Source organism: Primulina huaijiensis, chromosome 12 (assembly GCF_012295235.1).
Source record: "Primulina huaijiensis isolate GDHJ02 chromosome 12, ASM1229523v2, whole genome shotgun sequence".
In the NCBI taxonomy this organism is placed as follows: Eukaryota; Viridiplantae; Streptophyta; class Magnoliopsida; order Lamiales; family Gesneriaceae; genus Primulina; species Primulina huaijiensis.
The window spans coordinates 4,781,986-4,806,468 of NC_133317.1; the positions used below are offsets into that span (position 1 = coordinate 4,781,986).

Here is a 24,483-nt window from a genome sequence, read left to right on the forward strand (position 1 = left end):
GCCTACACTCGTGGGTGTCAGTCTTGTATCCTGAATTACATGGCCGGGANGTTCACAATTTAAGGCCTGACGATTCAAAAATAAAAGAAAGTGAAAATGGTGGAGTTTCGATAAAGAAGTGAGTCTTCGAGGTTCAATTTGACCATCTTTTCTTTAATAATGAAATATCTTTTCTTTTTTCCAATCTACACTGCCATGGCTTTTTTGCTGTCACGTTTTCTTTTCCCCCCTACCCATCTTTTTATTCCATTACCCCTTTTGAATCAATCTATATTCCACCACGATTTTCATTCAAGCCATGCATGGAACAAATTTACAATCATTAATTTTTTTATTAAAAAAATATACATATAAAGCCATTAAATTGTTACAATAAAAACCATTGCTTAATTAGCTAGCTGTGTCGCATATCGGACCAATTTCAGTAACAAACAACAAGTTAAATGGACCTAACTATTTAACGGTTAATTCGATCCTGCAGCGGGGTACGTATTTCCCTGATCGTAAATCGAATAAATCCTATTTAACTTGAAGAAGTAAGCAATAGCAGAATTTCTGTCCTCCGAGATGAACAAGTTGTTTGTATACATGTTGATGCCGAAAACACTATTCCCGAGTTCCTCGTCTAGCATAGTGCCAACTATTCTATATTACTTATGAATGCAGATACCCCAACTGGGGTGAGAATACAAATATAAACATGCTGGCACGGAAATCGAATTATCTAAAAAAACTCAAGTTACTGGACAAACTGCCTGTATCAGAAACGAGTTCAAGCACAAGCGCGAGTACCCGAGTACAATGTCGACATCCTAGGCATCACATATCAAACATTATGCCCAACAGGTATGAGACTAAACTTCGATTTTCAGCTAATACTTGTAATTTCACTCGAGAAATCTATTACCAATTTATTACAGAAAAAAAATCTACCCGAGAAATCAATTGACAATTAGTGGCTACGATTGGTATATGTAGTGACATTGGAGTTGAAGAAGAAATCAAGAAGAAGTATCGATGAAATCAAAATCGTAAAAATACAAATATATAAAATTAAAAATAAAGTTTCCCTTAATTGTAATCAAATAAGTCGTTATCCCAACTGACTGAATTGTCTGCAATTCTAACTGTCGTACATATTCAGCATTTAGAAATTAAATCGAAATTCTAACTAAAAAAATAATTATATTGGATAAATAATTATATATATTTCGTGAACTAATTTCAAAATAAATCTCATCGTACCTGTAAATGTTTATTACTAAGAAATTATGCCCACCATTTTATCGGGCAGTGGAAAAGAGGGCTGTAAGCAAACTGCGAAAAAGCAAAAAAAAAGTAGTACTGATTCGATTCTCTTCGGGAAACGCATCCATGCAAGACGATTACCTCCTTCTTTCATTTAAATACGTACCAGGATTATTATTATTATTATTTGTTTTACGATATTATTATGTATGTCATGATTAAATCTTTGCAGAAAATCAAGATTTGTGATCATATCAATTACTTATAATATTATAGTTATTATATGTAGAGATAGAGATGATAATAGATTGGATCTAAATCCGGTCTCGTATTAAACTCGTCCCCTCGGTCTAGCAATTAGTCTAGAAAGGGGTTCAGAGTTCAGACGGGTCTCGAGTTTAGTCAAATTCATCACGTCAAAATATGCTTATATATTTAAAAAAAATATAATATACACGTATATATATTATTAATGATATAGTCATATTTTTATCTCTTGAATCGAGTGCTGCACGAATTATGTTTTAATCAAATATGTAATTTTTCAAGTTTTTATCGATTATGTTTCTTTCTTTTAGATTTGAATTTTTTAGATGTTAGTTTTGAGTTTTTCTTATATAAGTTTTGTGATATATGTTATCATTTTGTTATATAGTAGTCAATTGAAGCTCAAAAGTATTTGTTAATTATTTTTAAATTTTAATATGGTTCTTTTTGTTGTCTTTATTACTGAAATTATTTTATTGTATTTACTCTACCTCTTATATCTCTAATATTTTTATTATTGATTTTTTTGATATTTTATTTTTACAATGAATTTTTTTGTCAAAGAAAATTTATGATCTATATTATTTTAGCTTCCCCATGAAAAATATTGGCTATGCCTCTCATAAATGACATAATAATTTATAACTTTAATATTTAGTTTTTGGAATATTTAGGACTCGTGACTTTGTAGCATAAAAGGGGAAAAAGAAATGTCAACCTCCTTTTTTGCAATTTCCAGAAGAGAAAGTCTCTTGTGAGACGATCTCACAAATCTTTATCTGTGAGACGGGTCAACCCTACCGATATTCACAATAAAAAATAACACTCTTAGCATAAAAAGTAATATTTTTCATGGATGACCCAAATAAGTGATTTGTCTCACAAAATACGACCAATGAGACCGTATCACACAAGTTTTTGCCTTTCCGAAGACACGTGATCAATGCCTTGATTTGGCATTCAATTTGTTCTAGCCCAATTTGTCCGAGCAAACTTAAAAGTTACGGGCTTAGTCCATATACAAAATTCCGGCCCAACCCAATTTTAGTTAAGCCCTAATCTCAAAAAATAACATTCGTTTTCCCGCTCAGAAAACTCTCGGTTTCGAACCCCTCTTATTTTTTTTTCTTTTTAATTTCTAATTTTATTTTCGCAGAGACAACAAATCTCTGTCTTATTTCCATTTTTAAATAAATTAATTTAAAATATAAATATATAAAGAAATTGTGTGTTTATGTTAGCATAATCAGCTAAATTCACATCTGCATTGACTGCGCGGAAGATCGGAAAGAGCGGATGATCTGCATATATATTTATGTAGAAAGAAGCTAAGAAATGCAGAAATTGCGATTCAGGCTCAGGGTTTATGGAAATGGACTCTCCTGAATCTTCGAAAACTTCCGCCATTGCGAATGATGCTGAAACTGTTCCTGCCCAAGTATATTTTTACATGCTTTTTCTTGTGACTATGCATGCATGATGGATTTGCATTCCTAGAGTTTGCATCTTGTTTTTTTGGCTCGATTCGTGTGAATTTGGGTGAGCCTGGTCATGGGATTTGGATGTTTAGTGTGATTTTGAGATGGGCCAGGAAGAATGAAGTTCATCTGGTGTTTATGAAGAAATAGTGTCTACTTTGTTGTTTTTGGTGGGGTGGATTATGGGCAAGGTTTTTTTAAGTCCATTTTTTCGGCAATTTGAGTTGGAATAGTGGGTGGGTGTTGGCAGTTAGGTTTCCTGGATTTCGATTGAGTGGTAGAATGTTTTCAGGTGTTTGTAGAAGTTAGATTTTATAAGCAGTGGTTTTGGTGTAGTTATTTAAAGTGGAGGTTATTGGTTATGCGGTTTTCCAGCAATTTCGTTTGTTGACCTACAGTGTTTGTGGTTCTTTTGGACATTGATTTTTACTGGAGAGTATCAATTTGGGATGTGAGTGTCGAGGCTTAATTCTCAATGGCCTATCCTATCGATTACATTTTGAAAAAATATTATAATTAGTATCCTTTAGATACTAGCCTCCTATTTATATGTTTTTGCCTTATATTTAGAGTCATGTGTTTAAAAATAAAAATAAGGTCATTATTTCAATCAACTGTTCCGTTTTTATGTGGTCGATAATGAATGCTTATATCTTGCTTATGTTGGCAATTCTTTTTTTCAGAATTTATGGTAAGATGATGTATATCTGTTCTATGTTTGGATTATCCATTCGTAAGCTGCAAAAGGAAGAACTAGTTCTCTTATTACTTTATGACACATGTTTCCGTCTCTTTCGGAGAAAATATGTTACTAAGCTATTTTAGCATCTTAAGATATTTCTTAAAGTTTATTTGTAACCTGTTGCTTCCTTGACTCTCAGGAATCGCCCATTTTTAGTTACATTAGCAATCTTTCTCCCATACAGCCTTTCAATGCACCTTCAACTATACAAGGCTTTCCAGGGCTCAGTTCTCCTCCTCTTGTATTCACGTCACCTCAACTCAAACCAAACAGCCAACAGACCTCTCTTAAAAGGTTGGCTATTGTTCTCTTATATTGAATGATATACGTGCTTCCCTTTTGATTATTTTAATCATGGTAGCTTATTATACGAGGTGATTTATGTGAAGCAGGACAAAGTTTCTTGAAGCATCAACTGGAAAACTATCTGGGCAGGATGAAGGTGGCAAGAAGAATATCACTGTTGCTGATGTTTCTAGCAATATGGAATCCCGGATGAGCACTAGCCTAGTAGCTTGCACCGAGAAATCCACAGATAGTAATGGCACTCCGAATGATCAAATAGAGAGTCCCACAGAACATCCTGACCAGTTCTTGGCTGAAATCTTAAACATAGATTCTGTTGATCTAAATAATCCTTCCAATTCAGCCATAAAAAAATCTGAATGGAATCATCAATCACCAGATAATGTTGCAGGCAAGGAATTTTCTGTGAAACCTGAATACAAGCATGATACTACTATACATGAAGAAATAGTTGTTGCTGCACCTCCTTCCATAACTAGGCCAACTGAGGAGGTACATGCACTAGAAGCATCAGCTGATGTAAATGCAGCAGAAACAGATATAAAGCACGAAGAAGATAAATTAGCTGAGCAATGTCTTAAGACTGGATTTGAGCCGTCTGTGAACCATGCTCTTACCAATCTAGATCAGGGAGATTCCATGAATGAGGTCAGTGCTGATTACAGACATCCATTTCTATAGTTTGGATGCCAAAATCGCTACTAAGTTTTTCACATTGGAAAAATCTTTGAGTTGTTTGTCACTGGACTTTCTGGTCATTTTCTCATAAATTCTTAGAATTTTAATATCACATTATTTAGGAATTTCAATTGTTATCTCGTGTGTTTGAAGTTATCCTCATAAATTTGCTTAAATTGAGTAGGTTTTTCATCACCGCGGAATACGTAAACGCTGTCTCCAGTTTGAAGATGCCATTCTGAAGTTAACAAGTAGGCCCACTCAGATTCCTTTAGATGATGAGAAACCAGAATCACTATGTTTAGAGATACCGCCAACTCCCATCAATCAGAAACCTGCTGGTACCATACAGGCTGTTTTGCATCCTAGAAGTAGTTTGAATTCTAGCGTGAATGTTCCTAAGCGTACAAGTTTTGGCTTGCACCTAAATAGCCTTTTTAATTCTGTACAATCTGCATCTGGTGCAACAATAAAGGTGAAATCAGTTTCAAGGGGTAATTTTAGCATTTGGGAGAGGAACTCAGTACCTGAGATGAACTCTGTGGCAGAAAGTGTTACAGCAGATGCTGATGATATTAGTATTGATATTCATGTCCCAATGGTAGTTAGTTCTTCATCTTCATCGTCTAGCAACAGTATCAAATGTTCAAACAACTCTCTTGTCTTGGATTCAATTGAGGATAAATCAATTCCTGGCATTAAAAGGAAGTGTAACACTGTAAATGATGGGGCTGCAGCAGAGTTAAACAAGTCAAACCCTAAGAAGAAAAGGCAAGCCTATGATTATCATGCATCCTTGATGTTAAACTCTGCATAATTATACAGGAATCAATCTTCTTGTAATTTTCTAGGAAAATAATATCTGAATCCAGTGATGGTGATGGTTGCAAACGCTGCAATTGTAAGAAAAGTAAATGCTTAAAGCTGTAAGTACATTAAACTTTTTTCGGTTTTTTCTTCTACCTCTGCAAGACGTCTTGTTAATTTGTTTCCTTGCAGTTACTGTGATTGCTTTGCCGCTGGGATATATTGTGCTGAACCTTGTGCTTGCCAAGGCTGTTTAAACAGACCTGAACATGTTGATACAGTTCTTGAAACACGGCAGCAAATTGAAACTCGCAATCCTCTGGCATTTGCTCCTAAAGTGGTGCAACACATCATCGAGCCACCTGGAAGCAATTGTGGGGTATTGCTCTGATCAAAACTTGTCATTACACTGCGCATTAGTGATGTATTGACTGAAATTTCGTATAGTTAGAGGAAGATACAATGCACTTCACACCATCTTCTGCAAGACATAAAAGAGGATGCAATTGCAAGAAGTCGATGTGTCTCAAAAAGTACTGTGAGTGCTATCAGGTATGTGGTGGTATATATGTGTGTGCATTATATGTTTCTTTAATGCTTTTGTTTCTTTTGCATTTTATTTTGCATACTTGGAGGTGGGGATTGGGAAAAGAGAGATTCAATCAGGCCATCCAGTGCTTGCTTTATTTAATTGTTTGTGAAGAAGTAAGTTTCGTTCTTTTGGAAAGGCTAATGTCGGATGCTCAGATGGATGCCGTTGTGAAGGGTGTAAAAATGTCTTCGGCCAAAAGGGAGGTATGCTTTTTACTGAGATCCTTAATGACTCTACTATGTAAGTAATTTGGAATTACACATCTTTGATGCTTAACATTACTGGCACTGGGTCTTTCCAAACTTATATGCACCTTCCATGTTTAATTACCTTGACCCGGTGACTAAATATATTTCTCATATTTGAAGTGGTCCAGTAACTTTCTCTTCAAGTCTTCTACTGATTGCGTGAATTAGACTTTTAAGTTTGCCCATTTTGCTCACTTTCCAAGACATAGGTTTTGAAATTACTTTAGTATTATTTTATTATATAAGAATTGCTTGTTGATTAAAATATATAACTCAATTATGAAGTTATTATTATTTGAGTTATGTTTATGATTAAACATGATTAATTGGGCTACTTCTGTTCCACTGTGGTTAAAATATTTCTTATTTATAAAGGGAAGTGGACGGGTTTTCCTTTCCTTCGATAATTAGTTCCTGACCTATTTATATATATACACATGGTAACAAATATCAGCTCTAAGCTATGGAATTTATGTGATCGACCATTAGAACCTGCACAGAAGGAATCAATCATCGCAGCAATATCAGTATAGGGAGACTCTCCATCTGTTTAGATTTCATTTCAACTTCTTATGTTATTTTTTATGATTATAATTTCATAATATTTGATATTTTACAACTATCTAATTTTAATATTTATGTTTTCATCTAACAAAGGGATATCACCAAATCTTCTCATTCTAATACATTTCACATCCTGCACCTGTATTAATCTAATGCCTCCATTTATCCCAAACCCTCTCATTTTTATGTCAATCTTTTCTCATATCCTACCCACCCAATTTGCAAACTTTTTTTAGTATTCATTTTCGCTCTGCACCATCTTGATGATTGGGACACTTATGTTACCCCAGCTTTTCAATATTTAAAATTTTTTAGTTCTTTGAGGCTGACAGTGGTATGGATGCTTCCATAGACCTTCAAATTTAGGTTAGCGAATACTTACTAACAAATTACAATGACTTGAAATTTTTTTTGAATGATCTTGTTAAGGTTAACTGTCTGAATGGTCGATCTTCGACTGTCTTATCTTCACTATGTATTTGCTTATCTGGTACCAAGTCACTTGAGGTTGTACAGAGAGCATCTATGTGTGTGCCAAGCTAGTATTGTTGTGCCTCAATAATTCAAACTTTTGCATAGACTCGTCCAACCATGAACCAAGTCACGAACCATCTTTCGAACCGTCTTTCAAAAACTATATTTGAAACCATTTTTCGGTTTTGATTCTGAAATTGGAAGCAGAATCAAAGAATTATGGTTTGGTTTTGGTTCCTAAAAATCATAAACCAGAAATGTGAATTCATGGTAAGTTTTGAGGTACTTGATTTGATTTGTGAACTGCATATAAATTCAATTTAACATTCATTTTTATTTCTTTTTAATAAAATTTAAATATTCCTAATATTTTGTAAATATAATTGTTAAATAACTAAATTTAGTTTGATTAGCTCATTGACTCATATAAAATTTAAATAAACTAATTCGTTTCAAATTTGTTCGAGCCTAACCAAAACCATTAAGAGCTAGAACTAAAACCGTATTCTAGTGATTTGTTTCCAAAATTGGAACATTCGGGTTTAGTACTGTGTTCTGACCTACTTGTACAACCTTTGACTCATATCATTACCTTGAATCTTCACTTTGATCTGATCTGGATGCTTTGTTCACCTCCCAGAATTTGGCACGACTAAGGATGTGTTGAGTGATGAAGAAAATAACGAAATACAAGATACATCTTTGGTCAATGACTCCAACATATTGGCATCTGGAGATGCTGTACATCATACTGAGTTTTGCAGTCCTCACAATTCAAATCCTTTTACACCAGAATTCCAGTATTTGAAGTAAGTTTCATTTCTTTCGAATAAAATTTGGATCCCATGGATTTTAATGCCGCATGGTACCGATTCTTTGTTCCTCGTTTCACTTGTTCTTCTTTCTGGTTATATAGCCACGAAAAGGATGCAGCAAAAGCTTGGTTCCCTCCTGGAAAATACTTCCTGTCACCTGAACCTGGTCTCCCCTCTGTACCACCATTTCTAACATCCCCAAAGTCTCCTGGAGTTTTAGATAATGATGCAATCTCAGAAACTACCAAGGAAATTCTGGATCTGGTTTCTTTTGATCTAGAATCAGATTACGGTAATGTAAAAACAGGAAATGAAATCTCAGAAACCCATCAAGAACCTGTGAAAACAGGGCTTCTATCTCAAAGACCAGATTCCAAGGGATGGGCGAATAACTTAGTACTTCAATCTTCTTCCAGGAGTGAACTTTATTCTTCTGCAAGATCATCGCATTTTCGTGGTTCGCCAAACACCCCAGTAGCTAATTTCAGTGGGACTAAACATCAGCAAGTGATGGACTCGGATCATGATTTATTTGATGTCATGCAAGATGATACACCAGAGATACTGAAGGATACTCCCACACCTCTCAACGCTGTGAAAGTAAGTTCCCCAAATAAAAAACGGGTTTCTCCCCCTCACAGTCAGGTACCCAAGTTTGATTCAAGCTCACCAGCAAGGTTCAGAAATGCAGTCAAATACATACTCAAATCTGTTCCCTCTTTCCCACCTCTTACCCCATGTATTAATCCCAAGAGTGATTCACTTGAGCAGGCGGGCAATTCTCAAAATTGCAGTGGCAGTGACCAAGACCATGAGTAGGTGCAAAAAATTGTGCACCCTAGTTCTGATTCGTGAATGTGGCATCATCTTGGTTGGTACTCACTACGGTGGTTGATATTTTTTGTGTACTGTTAATATGCTGGAAGGTTGCTCGGTGTTTGCAATGTTTACAATTATCAAATAAGACTTGTTATTACTTGATGATGAAGGCAGCCTTGAGCTCAACATGACTTGCCAAACGGTCGTGCAATGTACAACAGCCAACAGGTTTGTATTTTCTCTACATGAAGGCATTCAATTATATGAAGATAAAGAGAGTAATATAAACTCTTTGCATTAAAGACTGATAACGATCCCCATTAGAAGAGCAATGAAATCCTCAAGTTTAGTGTCTCATAAAACATCACCCGCTTCTTTGTATTCAATTGTTTCTCACATGTAATGTTGCACACTTGAGTTTATACAGGTAACTGATGCATGTAAGCTAATGAATGGAACAATTCCAGTTGGGAACCCAAATCCTTCTTTGTACCAGTTTGTTTGTATCTTCATTACTCATGTTTAAATAGTTCAAAATTCTTGTGATTCACAAGCATGGGCGGATCTTTGTAGGAGGCTATGACTGATATCTGTCTTTCACGTGAAATTTTTTGATAAATTTGTGTGATGTGTTTTTTTTTTTTTAATTTTTGAAAATGTGCTTTTATAAGGAGTTTCGAATAAATTTATGGGTAAATGGTATTTATCTACATGTATAAAGTATGAAAGTGAAGTATTATCTGAGAGAACATTAAAATTGTGTCAGCATGGTCTCGTGAGGGGTCGTATTTTCTTAGTATTAAAAATAAATTTTTATAATGTGATAGACTAGAGTCGGTTGTCACAAACACAAATCACTTTTGTCTTTGGATTTAGAGATAAAAAGGCGTCGTACATGCATGCATGGAATCTTTAACAATATTACAAAACCAAATTTAATGATAAAGAAGTGAACTTTCCATGAAAAGTGCGTCTTGGTTAATGTTTATTCACATTCTAGTTCCAACTAATACTGCTGTCCAAACAAAAAATACAAAACTGATCAAGTTACGATACAACTTCCAATAGAAATTCAATATAACACGTGGAATGATCACGTTCGATCTACATGGGTGATTAATAATGAAAAATATAATAACGAGAATTTAGATAATTTTTTAATTCGTTTGAATAACATCTTTTTTATGAGTATTTATTAATCTAAATATATCAAAACACAATAAATAAAAATACATCATGACGATAAATCAAATATATTCACTTATTTATATAACATTTTTTAATTTGCATGATTATAACATAATGACAGCTATCTCAAATTAACAAATATATTTTTCATCCAAATATCATTCACAATGAAAAACAGTAAAAATAAAATTAATAGAATAGTGAATTTTACTAAAACCAAAATCACAATGTACTTAAATGGAGTGCATATAGTGATTGTCAAATAAAATTCTCTTAATTAACTAAATTATCATAATGATGTTAAAATAAAACCCCTAAACTTGTTATTAAGTTAAATATCGATTGTGATTTTGCTAACTTTTAACTCCTTGCGAATTTTGTTTAACTTTATCTTTTTTTAGAATAGATATTACACATAGTTAATTTATATCAGAATAGATCATTTATAAATTAATATTGAAAATTAATGATTTCATTTTAAATAAAATTTTAAAATAATATCAATCAAATAAATATGTGTAGTAAAACACATATAAATAATACTAAGTTAAAAAATATCATATGTAAAAAATTTGATTTCTAACAAATGATAATAAAGTATCACTGTAATTCATATTTATTATAAATATTATCTTAATTAAAAAAATTATAAGGATTATCTCATAAATTTAATACAAATATAAAGTAATTTGCATTCTTTTTAATTTCTCATTAATTTCTATTTATATTAATAAAGTTGAAATAAATCAAACTAATCAAATCATATTACAAAGAAAATATTAGAAAAATTTGCAAAAGAACATATATATAGAATCTGCATGCTCTAAATGTACATTTTCATAAAAAAAAACATAAGAAAAATGACATTTTCTCGCATGATTTTTATAACTCTTGTAGAAAAGTGTAAGCTCGAGATATATATTGAGACATTAAGTAAATATCATAATTTATTAAATTAAAAAATAAAATAAAGTATCATATCAATGTATTTGTAATATTTGTTGTCATTTCAACTAAAATAATGAAATAAAGTTATTCTCATTTTCAATCTCAATCCTTAAATCAGAAAATTGAAAAGTCACCTAAATAAATAAACAAAATATTAATGAAGTAATGGCGAGCGAATATATATATATATATATATAAAAGTGTGTGCGCGCGCGCTTTTTATGTTAATAAAGTCATGTGATATGTCTAATACATTTATTGATGAGAGGCTTATCCTTCGACTCACGTGCACTCAATTTACCTTTTGCCATTTCATTGTGGTTTAGAGATTCTTACGACCAAAAAAGCACAGTCAAATGTAAATTTTTATTTTATTTTGTTTCTTAGAACATCAAAAGGAAGAGGAATTATAGGAGGCCATGTTTTTGGTATCATTGTCGAATCACATTGTGGGTATATATTGCACATCTATCTATTGTGTATGTATATTCAATGTAATTTTACCCCTTTTTTATTTTTATTTTTATTTTTATTTTTATAGGAAGAAATTTATTGTTGATTTTGATGGTCAAAAGTATAGTGGGAAAATGATTTTTTTAAAAAAATCATTTTCCCACTATACTTTTAAACATCAAAATCAACAATCTATGATTTTAGTATTTCATGTTTTATTTATTTATTTAAAATATAGTAAATTATATAGCTAAAAATAGGCACCGAATAATTTGTTTTTTTTCTATTTAGTAGGTCTCTTGTGAGACGGTCTCACGAATCTTTATCTGTGATACGAGTCAATCTTACCGATATTCACAATAAAAAAGTAATATTTTTTCATGGATGACCCAAATAAGAAATCTGTCTCACAAAATACGACCCATGAAACCGTCTCACATAAGTTTTTGTCTTTTCTAATAAACACCATTTTTTTTAATTTTCAGAAATATTCATCCTCTAATAAGAAACACATAGCTCTGAGTGGAGAATATATTATTTTATTATAAAAACGTATCGTAAATCAAAATTTTATTAAAATACATATTTAATTTATTTTTTAAATTTCTGGTTATTTATTATTATTTGAAATTACATTTCTTTTGCCTAAAAATTTATTCATATTTGATTTCTCTCTTCTTCTTTTTTTTTTTTGGGAATTTTATTTGATTTTGTTTTGGTCTCACTCACATTCACCAGTGGTTAGGTACCAACGACAGTTATTTTTTGTCCCTAGAAGACAAAATGGGTGTCACATGGAACCCCAATCAATTCCACTTAATTTTAATATTTTTTTCCAAACTTTATTTTGGTTCATATCAAAGCAAACGGTGGAGTAGTTAAGTTACATACTATTTAATTTATTAACATTTTTTATATGTTGCATTTATCAAAATATATGAGTAGAATTTGTTGAGAGCATTAATTGTTCCTAAAAACACTTTTTTCTGTCTAAACAGACAAATTACATTACACACTGAAAAGTAATGATGACAGATTTTATCGTTGTCGAATACACGGATATTCCGTAAAAAAATATCTATCTCTTTATCTCTAACTCCTCAATAGTCATTTGGTTGATATTCCTTAAAAGATAAAATCAAGAGAGTACCAAACTATGAGTAGGTCTCTTGTGAGACGTTCTCACGAATCTTTTATTTGTGAGACAGGTCAACCGTACCGATATTCAGCATAAAAAGTAATACTCTTAGAATAAAAAATAATATTTTTTCATGGATGACCCAAATAAGATATCTGTCTCACACAATACGACCCGTGAGACCGTCTCATTCAAATTTTTGCCCCAAACTATTATGCATGTATTTGGATATTTATTGGAAAAAGTAAGCACTAATGAAATTAATTAAATAACAAAATTAAGATGCCTCCGAATTGGGCGCACATGGCTCAACTTATATCATAATTATTATTCCCACTATAACATATATCGTTTTGAGTTTTTGCTCTTACTTGATGTGATTAAACAAATTGTGCTTATTTTGGAGTTTGTTCTTTTGAACATGCACGCATGCATGCCACTTTTTTCTTGTATTAACGTGACATTATTTATAAGATTTTTATCCAACTAATTAACAAGTTAATAGGTTCTTCCCCTTCATTAGTTGAATTTCATTATCAATTTGCATGCAAATATATACATGAAGCTATACCATGAAAATTGCAAGTTTGGTGTGTGTGTATTGATTCTCATATAACAAGAGTTGGTGAGACAATAGCTTACAAGACGATAATCAGTCTGTCGTTCATACTTGTTAGTTGTCCCACATCGGTTGAATAAAATACCTGAGAGTTGTATATATGGGCTTGGACAATCATCCCCTCTTGAGTTAGCTTTTGGGGTTGAGTTAGATCTCAATCTTAACATGGTATCAGAACTCAGGTTCCATCGTTATGTGTTGGACCATCCGTTCTGCCCATGGTTGGGTTATTTGTAAACTTCACGCTCCAGATGTTCATTCCTGGGCGTGAAGGGGTGTGTTAGTTGTCCCACATCGGTTGGATAAAATACCTGGGAGTTGTATATATGGGCTTGGACAATCCTCTCCTCTTGAGCTAGCTTTTGGGATTGAGTTAGGTCCAAATCCCAATCTTAACAATACTGAGACTGAGACACGACCCAAAACCGATCCTCTTTTACAGAATCAAGGCTTTGAACAATATCCAGATTGATCACAATTGATTCACTGGTTTTAGATTGACATTGATATGTCTTGGCATGTGAATCCTAAGTTCATTAAAGGTGAAAATGAACACATTTTTCTTGGATACAAAATCCATTGTGATCCAGCTATTTATTCCATTGATTGACAGGAAATGAAAGAGTGTGGAGATTACGTCAAAGTAAAAAGATCCAATATCACATATGTTGTATGTGAAGCAATCATTAAAAACCAATCCAAATCCTATGATTAAATCTCATGATACCACCATCATCCCATGAATGAAGCAATCATTAATTTGTTGCAGTCCTGCAAAAAAGTTCATCAAAGATTTTGAAATCACTGTTGATAATAATTATTCATTTCAGTCGTCCAATAATCGGCTAGGAAAATATATATATATTATATATGTGTAAATGAGTGCATGCATATGGTGCTTATAATAAATAAATATATTTGCATGTGACAATCATCAAATTAATTAGTCAAGGCTCTTTCTAGATATTATATATATATACTTTGATTTTAAATAATAAAATAAATGAAAAATAAGGAGTTAACTCTTGCCTATATAAAGTGCCTCCCAAAACACAGATTCAACGAACAACCAACTGATCTTTTGAATAAAAATTTTATCACTATCTTTGTCTCTGTCTCTTCCTTGGTTTCATTCCTTCTTCTTCCTCAACAAATCTAACTTTTTAAAACAAACCAACTGTTGACTCATTATTTATCAACAAATCATATATATATATATAGATACATATTATACTGCTACTTGGTCTTTTTATATATAGCTTATAACCTCTAGCTATACTTGTTTACTAATGGATAAATCAAATAAAAACAACTCCGCTTCCCCTTCCAAGAGCAAACGATCAAAGGCGAATGCCTCTACGGATCATCAGCAACCACAAGATTCGAACCGGTTTCTTGGGGTGAGAAGGAGGCCATGGGGGAGGTATGCGGCTGAGATAAGAGACCCTTCAACCAAAGAGAGGCATTGGTTGGGTACTTTCGACACTGCTGAGGAGGCGGCCTTAGCGTACGACCGGGCTGCACGTTCCATGCGTGGCTCCAGGGCTCGAACCAACTTTGTTTACTCAGACATGCCTCATGGTTCGTCGGTCACCTCCATTGTTTCCCCTGACGAATCATACCAACACCATCAACAACAACAAGATTTCGCCATCTTCGCCAATTCGCAACCGAGTAATCATGATCAAGAACACCAACACCATTTGCTTTTCTTTGGTGGAGAACATGTGAATGATCATGACTACACCAAGTATTTTCTTAATCACGGGGCTAATGCTGCTTACATGGAGCAGCAGCAGCAGCTGAATGAAAATGTCGACGACCACGAGCTCCCACCGTTGCCACCGGACATTACTAGCAGCTGCTACTCCGGAGAACCACCGGTGGTGCTATCGGAAACGGGACACGGAGTTCTGAACGACATGAGGTATCTTGAATTGGCAGGATCAGCTCCATACGATTTCGACGCCTCCACCTTCACCAACATCACTACTGCTACGACAACTGCTTTCGCCTCACCGAGCGGATATGGATGGTTCTGATCATTTTCACACCACTAAATTTATTAATCATGCTTGATTATTACATTTATAAAATATTGCATGGATTTCGTTTCTTACAAGGGTTTGTCGGTTTATAAATAGCCTTCATCGATACGATGTATATACCTGTTGTACGATGGAGTGCTTTTGTTCTTTCTTTCTTCTTTCCTCCATCTGATGAATGTGAGAGCCCGATCAATGCTTTCGACTATTTTGTATGTATTTTCATTTCCTACAAAATTTATATTATGTGGATTGTAATACTTACACATATTCGAGTTTTCCTATACAAATTACGTGTTTATTAATGAAGCTTACTATTTATTATCTTATTTAGATGTTTTGGGGACTTACCTGAAAAATTCAAGATTTTACCACTTAACCCAATAAATGATACTTTGGTAAAATTCGCTTTTACCGTATACTATATATTTCAATATTAAGGCAAAATCACCCCGTTCGTATATATTTCCCTTCTTAATTAATTTCGCCCCGACTCCAAGACACAAATGCAAGAAAAAGTGACACATATCAGAAGAAGAACAAATGTGTAGAAAATGACGACGATCATTGCATAAAACTTTTGACAAAAATGATACATACACGGTCTCAACTTTAGAAATTGAGATGCATACACGTTTCTTATTTTGAATCTCGACTCCCGATACACTTATCGATGGTATGAGAAACGCTTATAAATAACAATGACTGAGGTCCCTAAGCACATACATCAGAAAACAAAATACACCATTTATCAAGAAAGTGGAATGCTTAAAATACATCAATCGGAAGAAAATCAGAAAAATTTCAAAATTTTCAACGACCGGAGATAACACTCGATTTATTTCCGAATATTGTTTATCATGTTCATATATACGTAGAAACATGATTTTTAAAAAACATTCTACAACAAGTGCTGGTTAAAGTATATTTATTTTCGAAAGGAAGTATCCCTAGTTCGAGTGTTCATGCAGTACTGCATAAATCAGCGTAAGTCAAAACGGGAGTACTTTTTTAATGTCACTTAAATATTATAAGTTTTAACATATATTATTTTATTTTGATCGACTAAACTGGCGAAAGAAGCATTAGAAAACGATAGTTTCCGAATTTTCAAAAACATAAAATTTATTTTGACAAGCATTTATTTGTCCTAACGACTTGGCAAGGGAAATATAATTCTTAAATTTGTAAACCAGCATTTACCAATTAGTCACTCTGCTCTTGCAGTTGCTCATTAAAAAGGCCAAATATTATAAACTCAGAAGAAAACGCTACAACCTTATTAGTTGAACGGAATGCCATGACATGTTTGGCCAGATGCACACTAGAAAACAATACACTAAACCATCGCCTAAACAAACTATACCCTACTTAACGAGATATCTACAGAACAGAGTAAGGCTATTATGGAACCAAACCACCTACGAGTCAGGTTGCTCGGATTTCAAAGCAATGTTACCATTCTTGAGGTAAAGGCTATTGGCAACCACGGAGTCCGTAACCAATCCAACATCAACATTATCAAAATTAAGTGTTCCTCTGAGCTTCCGAGTTCTGGAAATTGAACAAAAACACGGTGTTGATCAAATGTGTACGGATAAATATATTAAAGATTCAATGAAGTTTGTTCTAGTAGACTTTACCCGTTCAAATGCTTGTTGATGGCGGTAAGGTCTTTAGAAGGACTTTGGTAAGCATGAGTACTTTCTCCAACACAGGCATAATAGCTTTTAGAGCTATGTGAAATTAACGCATCCATCTGTCAATATAATCAGGAATTTATTTAAAAAGAAAATAAGTCCACTCCACTAATTTTGAAGTGAGCAAAGAGTCTCTGGATGTTGGTGCAAAATGCAATCCTAACTAAACATCCTCTAATATGTGCTACCATCGAAGCTTGGAAATCCTAACTCTGTTCTTTCGGACAATATCCACGATGATGTATTCGGAGAGCAATGAAGTAAGTTGGATAGGTTCTTTCTACCGCAAAAGTTTCCAGTTTCTCAACTCCTTAGAAATCATATACCAACTCCACGCCACAAGCCACGAGGTCTAACCGCACCCTCAAATTAATGACCAAACTGTTGGACAACCAACATCAGCTCGCCCTAATTGAGAATATAAAAAACTAACCACAAAAAAAAATAATTTGTAGCTTGACCATAATCATTGTTCACAGCCTCTACGGCCATCTTAAGCAGCCTGTAAAGCACTGACCATAATTACTGCTTGTGTGCTGCTCTTCCAGAAATTTTCGCCTCTTAAACAAAGAGCCAAATTAACCCAAACTGTGAGATAGAGATCTCAAAAGTGTTTAGAAAAGAATATAACATTGATGTACAGTGCCACGCATAAATGTAAACTTCAAGAAATACTTGATTAATTTACTGAAAATGTAGTACTTATTCATCATTCTCACAAAAACGTGTGGGCGTTTGGCCAAAGCAGTACATCTTTTCTAACTTGCCAAATTATAGATACGTGGAGATTGGCAGCTCATTGCTTACCTTCAGTAATTTAAATCTTATATTTTGGGAGCTGAATTGGTTTAAACACGAAGAAGACTAAAAAATTACTTAAAACAATCAGTTATTATAAAGGATCAAAGCTTATGATAAACGAACATGGACTTGGCGATGAGGTTGACTGCTAGAGGATCAGTAGACAGGGGCAGGGGCCACCCTGGTTTATACCTGGATTTCTATTTTATTGTTGGTGTGCAATGAACAGAAGGAAAAATAAAACACTTAGGAACAAAAATGCTGCTTCACAAAGATGCAAGCTGTACAAAAGAAGAAATGTCTCACCACAGATTCAACAGCAAAGACACAATACAGATTATATAAAAAAAATGACACATGTAATAATATTCCAGAAGTATCTGGACTTTTCGCCGGGGAAAAAAATTAAATAGCAGAAGTATCATTAATTTCACATAAACAAAATAGCAGAAAGAAAGAATATTCTCTACAACATGTATACATAAATCATGATTAGAATAATGTAACAGAGAAGGAATATAAGAGAAAACTTCATACCTTCGCTGATCTCAAGGGAGAGACGTACACATTATGTGTCGATGATACTTTCCTTGGTGACATGTCTGGTATACTTGGAAAAGAAGACGGCTTTGGCGATGCAGGACATGGACCTGATTGGGATTTGGAAATAAAAATCAAGACATGTTTCAGAAATATAAAGTTGTTCTCTCATTTGTTTATTATTTTTCTCAACTCCCCGTATCTGAACATTGTCCAAAAAAGACCATTGAAACCTAACCATTGCCCTGATGGATTCATAACCGATGAAACAAAAAGAATAACACTAACCATCATTATTATTCCTGGTCTCTTGGCCACGATTACTACTTTCAGCCAATCCAGTAGACGCAAACTCAACCAAAAGAGGCTTGACAGCAGGTATAAATATTTCATTGTAAAATGTGATGATATCAATGTGATCCGGACCACTTTTCTGTTCCAGGAGAAAAAACAAAAATGCTTACGTTTCTTACTGTATCATGAAAAGGAAAAAAAACCAATGCTTACAGGGAGTTGCAAACAATAAAGAAAGATTAATATACCCCATCGTGGCGCACCGCTGTCCAATCAACATAGACACTACGAAAAACTTGCGGTTTGCATTGAGACTCCTTTCTGTAATTGAAAATGATTTCTTTGAAGGTTAAGTTCCGCTGGGAAATCTGCATATATAATAATCAGATGTCAGAGAACCGCAAATACTTGGTGAATATCTCCTCAAAATCAGTTAGGCATACCTTGGTAACTCCATAAAAACAACAGAGAATAATTTGGTCAATATGTCTGTTAAAGAATAGAGAAGTCCTTTGACCAAGAATCTTCTGAAAAAGACAGTAGACGGACTCCCTTAACTGCTGTGACAGCTGTAGCCTCTCAACCATGCCATTAATTCTGACAGCGGCTAACTTTATAGTCTGAATAGAGCCACCCCACGTGAAAATATGTGAAATCACTAAACGTTAAATAAGTGCATAACGGAAAAAATCTGCAATACGACAGACCATCCAGCATGTACGAAAAAAATTTTGCCAGACAAATACGACTTATGAGATACTCTCATAGACCTGATGAGAAACAGAAATGAGATTTTTTTGAAAAAGTAACCACTTTTACATGATCATTGAGAAAAATCACAGCGCAGCCACAATCTCTGACGATAATGAAATGGGAAACAAAATATATCAACACAACCAGAGTAAGCTCGTGACTGACAAGTGCAATCACATTGAATATGTTGTACCTTGCTAAAAAACACATTAACTGCTGTTTCAGCACAAGTTTCACCTCCGCCACCTGGATTTGGTCTTGTTGGACTGAAAAACAAGCATGCAGAAAACCAATTAGCACAATGCAAAAATAGAACAAGTTTCCTGTGTCCTGGGCTGTTCACAAAAATACCTTGCAAAAGCAGACTGTAGAGCAGGCGGTGGAAATTTTGACTTTGTATTATTAAGAGCCATGAGGCGATCCTTCACAGGAGACGTGAAAGAATTCCGTTCAACTAATACACTTCGGTACTCAGAGGACGTTTTTTTGGGGGAACAGATATCACCATTCTGACCTGAGATGATTATTTTCAAGTAAGTTGGAGCACAAGAAATTTATACCATTCCAAAACATAAACAAGAATTAAAAAACGATAATACTGAACATTAATTGGGAAGTTAGTCTTCTATTAAAATCTTACAAAGAAATTATTTTTCATTTTGAAATATCTTGCAGCCAAAATGCAAAATCAAATAAATAAGCACCATGTTTTTCAAGCTTTGGCACAGCGGGAGGGACTCCACAAGACATGTCGACGTGCATGGCGATAGCATCAAGAGATGGCATAGGCTCAGCCAACAAGCCTAGTCGACTAATTTCCGCACAAAGGGCTGGTCTTGCAACAGTCAAGGTGTTGTACATTGATGAACCTTTTTCCCACACCATGCTCTCCAAGAGTCGTTCTTCTAATGAGTTTAAATGCCTTCTAAGCTCCCTAGGAAGACTTTCTTCATGCCTGATGAAACTTTCTATAACCTTGCTGAGATCAAAGGCAGTAATTCCAGTTCTCTCCAACACAGTTGGAAATAACATTGTCACGGTTTTATGTGTAGCAAGAACGAGTTCAGCTGAGCAGGCAAGCATACACCTATGAAACCTCTCATTGGTCAGCAAAGATGTTAAATTGATTGCTTGCAAAATCTGGGATTCCGCTGTGCACATGGCTTGTAGAACCCTGTAGTAAAGCTTCATTGCTTCCAGTCGACGTTGTTCAGCCCATATGTTATCCATCAAACTTGCACTTTGCCCTGGTCCACTACTTGGAAAGACGGCCTCAAGTATTATGTGAGCTCTTCTAATGACATCAGCAGTCACATCCCTATCACAAGATGACAGGAATCTCTCCAGTTCTGCTGAAGGTTTTGATGGAAGAGGAGCTACAACAGTCCGTAGCCATTTAGCAGTAGTCATAGCTGTGCTGACAGGTGTAGCAACCATTCTGGACAAGCCCACGGAAGGAATTTCGTGCGAATGACCTAGAGGAGAAGGGTGGCAAGAAAGTGGACTTGTGACCGTCTTTGTTGGGGATGATACCGAGTCGAATTTTCTCTAAGCATAAAAAAAATTGAATTTGTAGACTAAGAAATTTGAGGTTTATGGAAACAGCGGAATAATTAATTACAAAGTAACCTTGGTTCCATTTCCTCTCATATTTATTGCATCCCCAGATAAGCTGCCCGAACCTAGCAAGCTGTCATCTTCATTGATGAGTATTCTCTCATCCAATTCACCCTTATTGAGAATCATATCATAATCCTTTTCTAATAACATCATATTCTTAGATAAAGATGATTCATCCATCAAATCTTCAAAATAGATCAACCCATCTGCACTTGGACACAACAACAATATTAAATACTACACAGTTCAAATGACAGCATCCATGGAAGAAACTGTGGAATTGCCAACTCAATATACCAACCCGTGACAATATTTTCCAAATTTTGGGGTGTACATTCAGCAGCCAAGCAAGGCTTTTTCTTTAATATAGTAGTTATCACGTTATTTGCTTTTTCCAGCATTTTCTTCAACTCATCTTCCGAGGTCTCATACAATTTGCAAAGTGATGCAAGTATGTCAGCCTTGCCATTTGTCATAACTGTATACAGAAGAACAAATGGAAAGATGCCTTAAGCTACAAAGTAACTTCATCGCATAGTTCTAATTTTTAGGTAAAAAAAGGCCAAAGAAAGATTACCAAAGCGTTCAGAGTCATAAATATCAAATTTTCTGAACTGGGCAGGTACATGTATAACAAGTAATGCCTGCAAAAAAAAAATAATATGAGCATTGTAAAACTACTAGATTCAACAAAAAGATTAAGATAAGACTACACTGTTGCCAAAGGTTGGGGCCAAAGCACACAAATATGGTGATTAGCATCTACTAATACATATTACAGTTCTTGTTTCGTATGAGTGGGCACTAACAGAATTGGAATTTAGTAAAATTTCACAAATTTGATTAAATATTAAAATCCACCAACCACTACAGAAACTAGACCATTGGTGCATGTTACAAGGTCCTTGAAACGGCCAAGCATATGCTCACGCAGCGCCAGGAAAAGCAACCATCCAAAGCGATAATAGTCTGAGACACAGCCAGGGTTGTCGTCACCAGTCGAATGCTTGTTATCACTACCATCAACTGTCAAGAAAAATTGCTGATATGCACGCTTGTAATGCCTGGAATCATAGTACAAATATTGAATCAACTCACGGCACCTATCCAAGCTAAATATGTGATATTGTCTGTGAAAAAGAATACTGGTTTAACAAAAGAGTATAGTGTCCACTCTCTATGATAACATGGCCCTAATTTGCAATTATTTACTTTTTAACTGGGTTTGGAACTTTATTCTCTTGGGAAAGGGTAAGGGGTTGTGCAGGGCGAACACCAAAGCTTCCAATGTTGCTGATGATTGACAAGCAGTACCATATAAGGAAATAAATTTCAGCTTATTTACTTTATGCCAAACAACTAATAAGTAATGATACACTGCTTGAATGATATCAACTTCATTTGATAAAAATATTTAGAACACAAATTTAAGTTCATATATTACGAAGGAAACAATAAGGGATAATTATAGAAGATAGTGAAATCACTCTCTGAAAACATGTAGAAAAATAATTCACCGTGACAATGCAACCCGCTGAAACTTTGAAAATTGACATAAATGCAAAATTAAAGAAAGATAACATACTAAACAAATACCCACTTGCTCAAAAGGATCAAGTGCACAAAGTTGGTTTGTATTTCCTTTGCCTGATACCATAAAGAAGAAATGAGTCATTAAAAACATAGCACCAAAGTACAAGGTGATGGTGTGAAACACGCTAAGAAAAATAGAATAACTTGGTAAAAAAGGTAAGATAATCTGAGATGCAAGTACCTCAATTCTCTTCTCCCAGTCCCCTCCATACAAGTTGCTTAAAATTGATCCAACCTTGATCAAGAACTGAGGGAGTTCTTTAAAAAAGTCAACAATGCTGCAGGCCAAGAAATAATAGTCTTCTATTATCTCAAAATTCCAATTTTCCACAATACAGAAAAATATCAAGCAAGTAAAGGAAAAATGAAAATACTTGAGCCGGGCTTTTATCAATATCTGGCATAGAGTAGGTCCCTTTTCTGTGGTACCACCGTTATCCATCAGTCTTCTAGCCGTGAAAAGTACAAATGCAAACCAATATCGTTCCGCTTCTTCCGGCTAATAATGCAAAAACATCAATCAACTATCACTGGGTTAATCTGACAGTAAAATGATCAATTCATGATAAGGCTTGTCCATTAAGATTTCATGCAATCAGTGACGAAAATGAGACAATAAAGCATACCATCCCAGTCCCAACAGCGGATATATTGGCCAACAAAATACTCTTGGTTTCGGCAAACAGCTTCATGGCTTGTGCCAAAAAAATTTCCTCGTCCAACTGTAAATCATTCTGTTTATAGGACAGGGGCTTATGTGAATCAACAATTCATTCAAAATCGAATTTAACTTCAAATCTATAAACATGTAACATCAAAATTACAGAATCTGCTTTACATTCAGTAATTGCAGCAAAACACAATGAAAATCCTCAAAATTTAACAAGTAATAAATAGACAAAACCTGAACAGAACAGCTCGTGGCATGGGGTTTTACATCGTGCTTCTTGAAATAATTGATAATTTTTTGTGTATGAGTAGATCATCAGTAAATAATAGCATAAAATCAAAATCTTTAAACCAACCCGTACATAAAATTTCATTAAAACGAGAAAAAAAAGGGAGACAAACCAAAATCAAGATCCATGTCGATAACAAAAAAACAGTGACGGCGGCAGCGGTAAGACAGAAGACATGATAGCAAAGAAAAACACTGCAGCGTACCAGATAACAGAAATTGAAAGGAGAAAGAAACAAAAAGTGAAACCTTGAAAAAAAAATCGAATCGAGCTTCAATGGAGGTCTCCGGCGAATCTTCGGGATGGAAAATCTTCAGCTCGTCCATATCTTTCAGATCCCCGATCTAACGAATCGACAGATCAGGAGAATCAAGAAGGAGAGAAACCAAATCAAGAAGCTGCCAACAGTAGACAGTCGGAATATTCCCAAATTACACCACCTAGAGCTGGCCGTATCACTACCGGTCGGCCGCTCACTCTACCGAGAAAGGGAGGTGCGCTCGGGGTTTGTTTCAAAGTACAAGTGTTCTTAATCGGATATGCTTTTTCATGGTTTTTGTTTTGTGGGAAAATAAAACCCTCCCTGGTTGCGCGGGAAAACACATGGCCATGGCATGCCGCCCCATCATACATACATGCATCAAAACCAATTATTGTTCGCCACGTGTTCATACAGGTCTCGCATTCCCGCCAAAATCACGCTACTTCTTTGCACTTTTGCTACTCCATTTTCTGGTATGATAATCCAATTACCATCTGCTTTTGTTCGAGAAAACAAAAAATTTCACGTGGGT

The 24,483-nt window shown here is 34.6% G+C and overlaps 3 protein-coding genes across 6 annotated transcripts; 2 read left to right on the top strand and 1 right to left on the bottom strand.

The window, feature by feature from the left end:
• Positions 1–2,685: 2,685 nt before the first annotated feature.
• On the top strand, positions 2,686–9,564 carry LOC140990307 (CRC domain-containing protein TSO1-like). 4 transcript variants are annotated; one of them, XM_073459924.1, is made up of 10 exons: positions 2,686–2,953; positions 3,920–4,029; positions 4,125–4,689; positions 4,904–5,490; positions 5,571–5,645; positions 5,719–5,905; positions 5,974–6,078; positions 6,255–6,321; positions 8,045–8,213; positions 8,321–9,564. In XM_073459924.1, exons 1-10 carry the CDS (start codon positions 2,882–2,884, stop codon positions 9,036–9,038), a joined length of 2,655 nt encoding a protein of 884 aa, XP_073316025.1. In that variant the 5' UTR covers positions 2,686–2,881; the 3' UTR covers positions 9,039–9,564. The 4 variants fall into 4 exon arrangements, with proteins under 4 accessions (XP_073316025.1, XP_073316023.1, XP_073316026.1 ...); XM_073459922.1 differs by having other exon boundaries at positions 2,687–2,953; positions 3,875–4,029; positions 8,321–9,556; XM_073459925.1 differs by having other exon boundaries at positions 2,687–2,953; positions 4,128–4,689; positions 8,321–9,553.
• A 4,914-nt stretch (positions 9,565–14,478) lies between these two features.
• LOC140989295 (ethylene-responsive transcription factor LEP-like) lies at positions 14,479–15,612 on the top strand. Its single transcript, XM_073458467.1, has one exon. It carries the CDS (start codon positions 14,674–14,676, stop codon positions 15,424–15,426), a length of 753 nt encoding a protein of 250 aa, XP_073314568.1. The 5' UTR covers positions 14,479–14,673; the 3' UTR covers positions 15,427–15,612.
• Positions 15,613–16,656: 1,044 nt separating this feature from the next.
• LOC140989805 (retinoblastoma-related protein-like) lies at positions 16,657–24,266 on the bottom strand. The gene is made up of 18 exons (XM_073459225.1): positions 23,938–24,266; positions 23,357–23,464; positions 23,105–23,229; positions 22,912–23,008; positions 22,738–22,784; positions 22,003–22,201; positions 21,715–21,781; positions 21,439–21,615; positions 21,147–21,343; positions 20,222–21,065; positions 19,869–20,031; positions 19,711–19,783; positions 19,208–19,384; positions 19,013–19,132; positions 18,759–18,903; positions 18,468–18,580; positions 17,073–17,188; positions 16,657–16,983 (listed from the first exon to the last, which is right to left on the bottom strand). The coding sequence occupies exons 1-18, from the start codon at positions 24,013–24,015 to the stop codon at positions 16,851–16,853; spliced, it is 2,979 nt and encodes a 992-aa protein (XP_073315326.1). The 5' UTR covers positions 24,016–24,266; the 3' UTR covers positions 16,657–16,850.
• Positions 24,267–24,483: the final 217 nt, after the last annotated feature.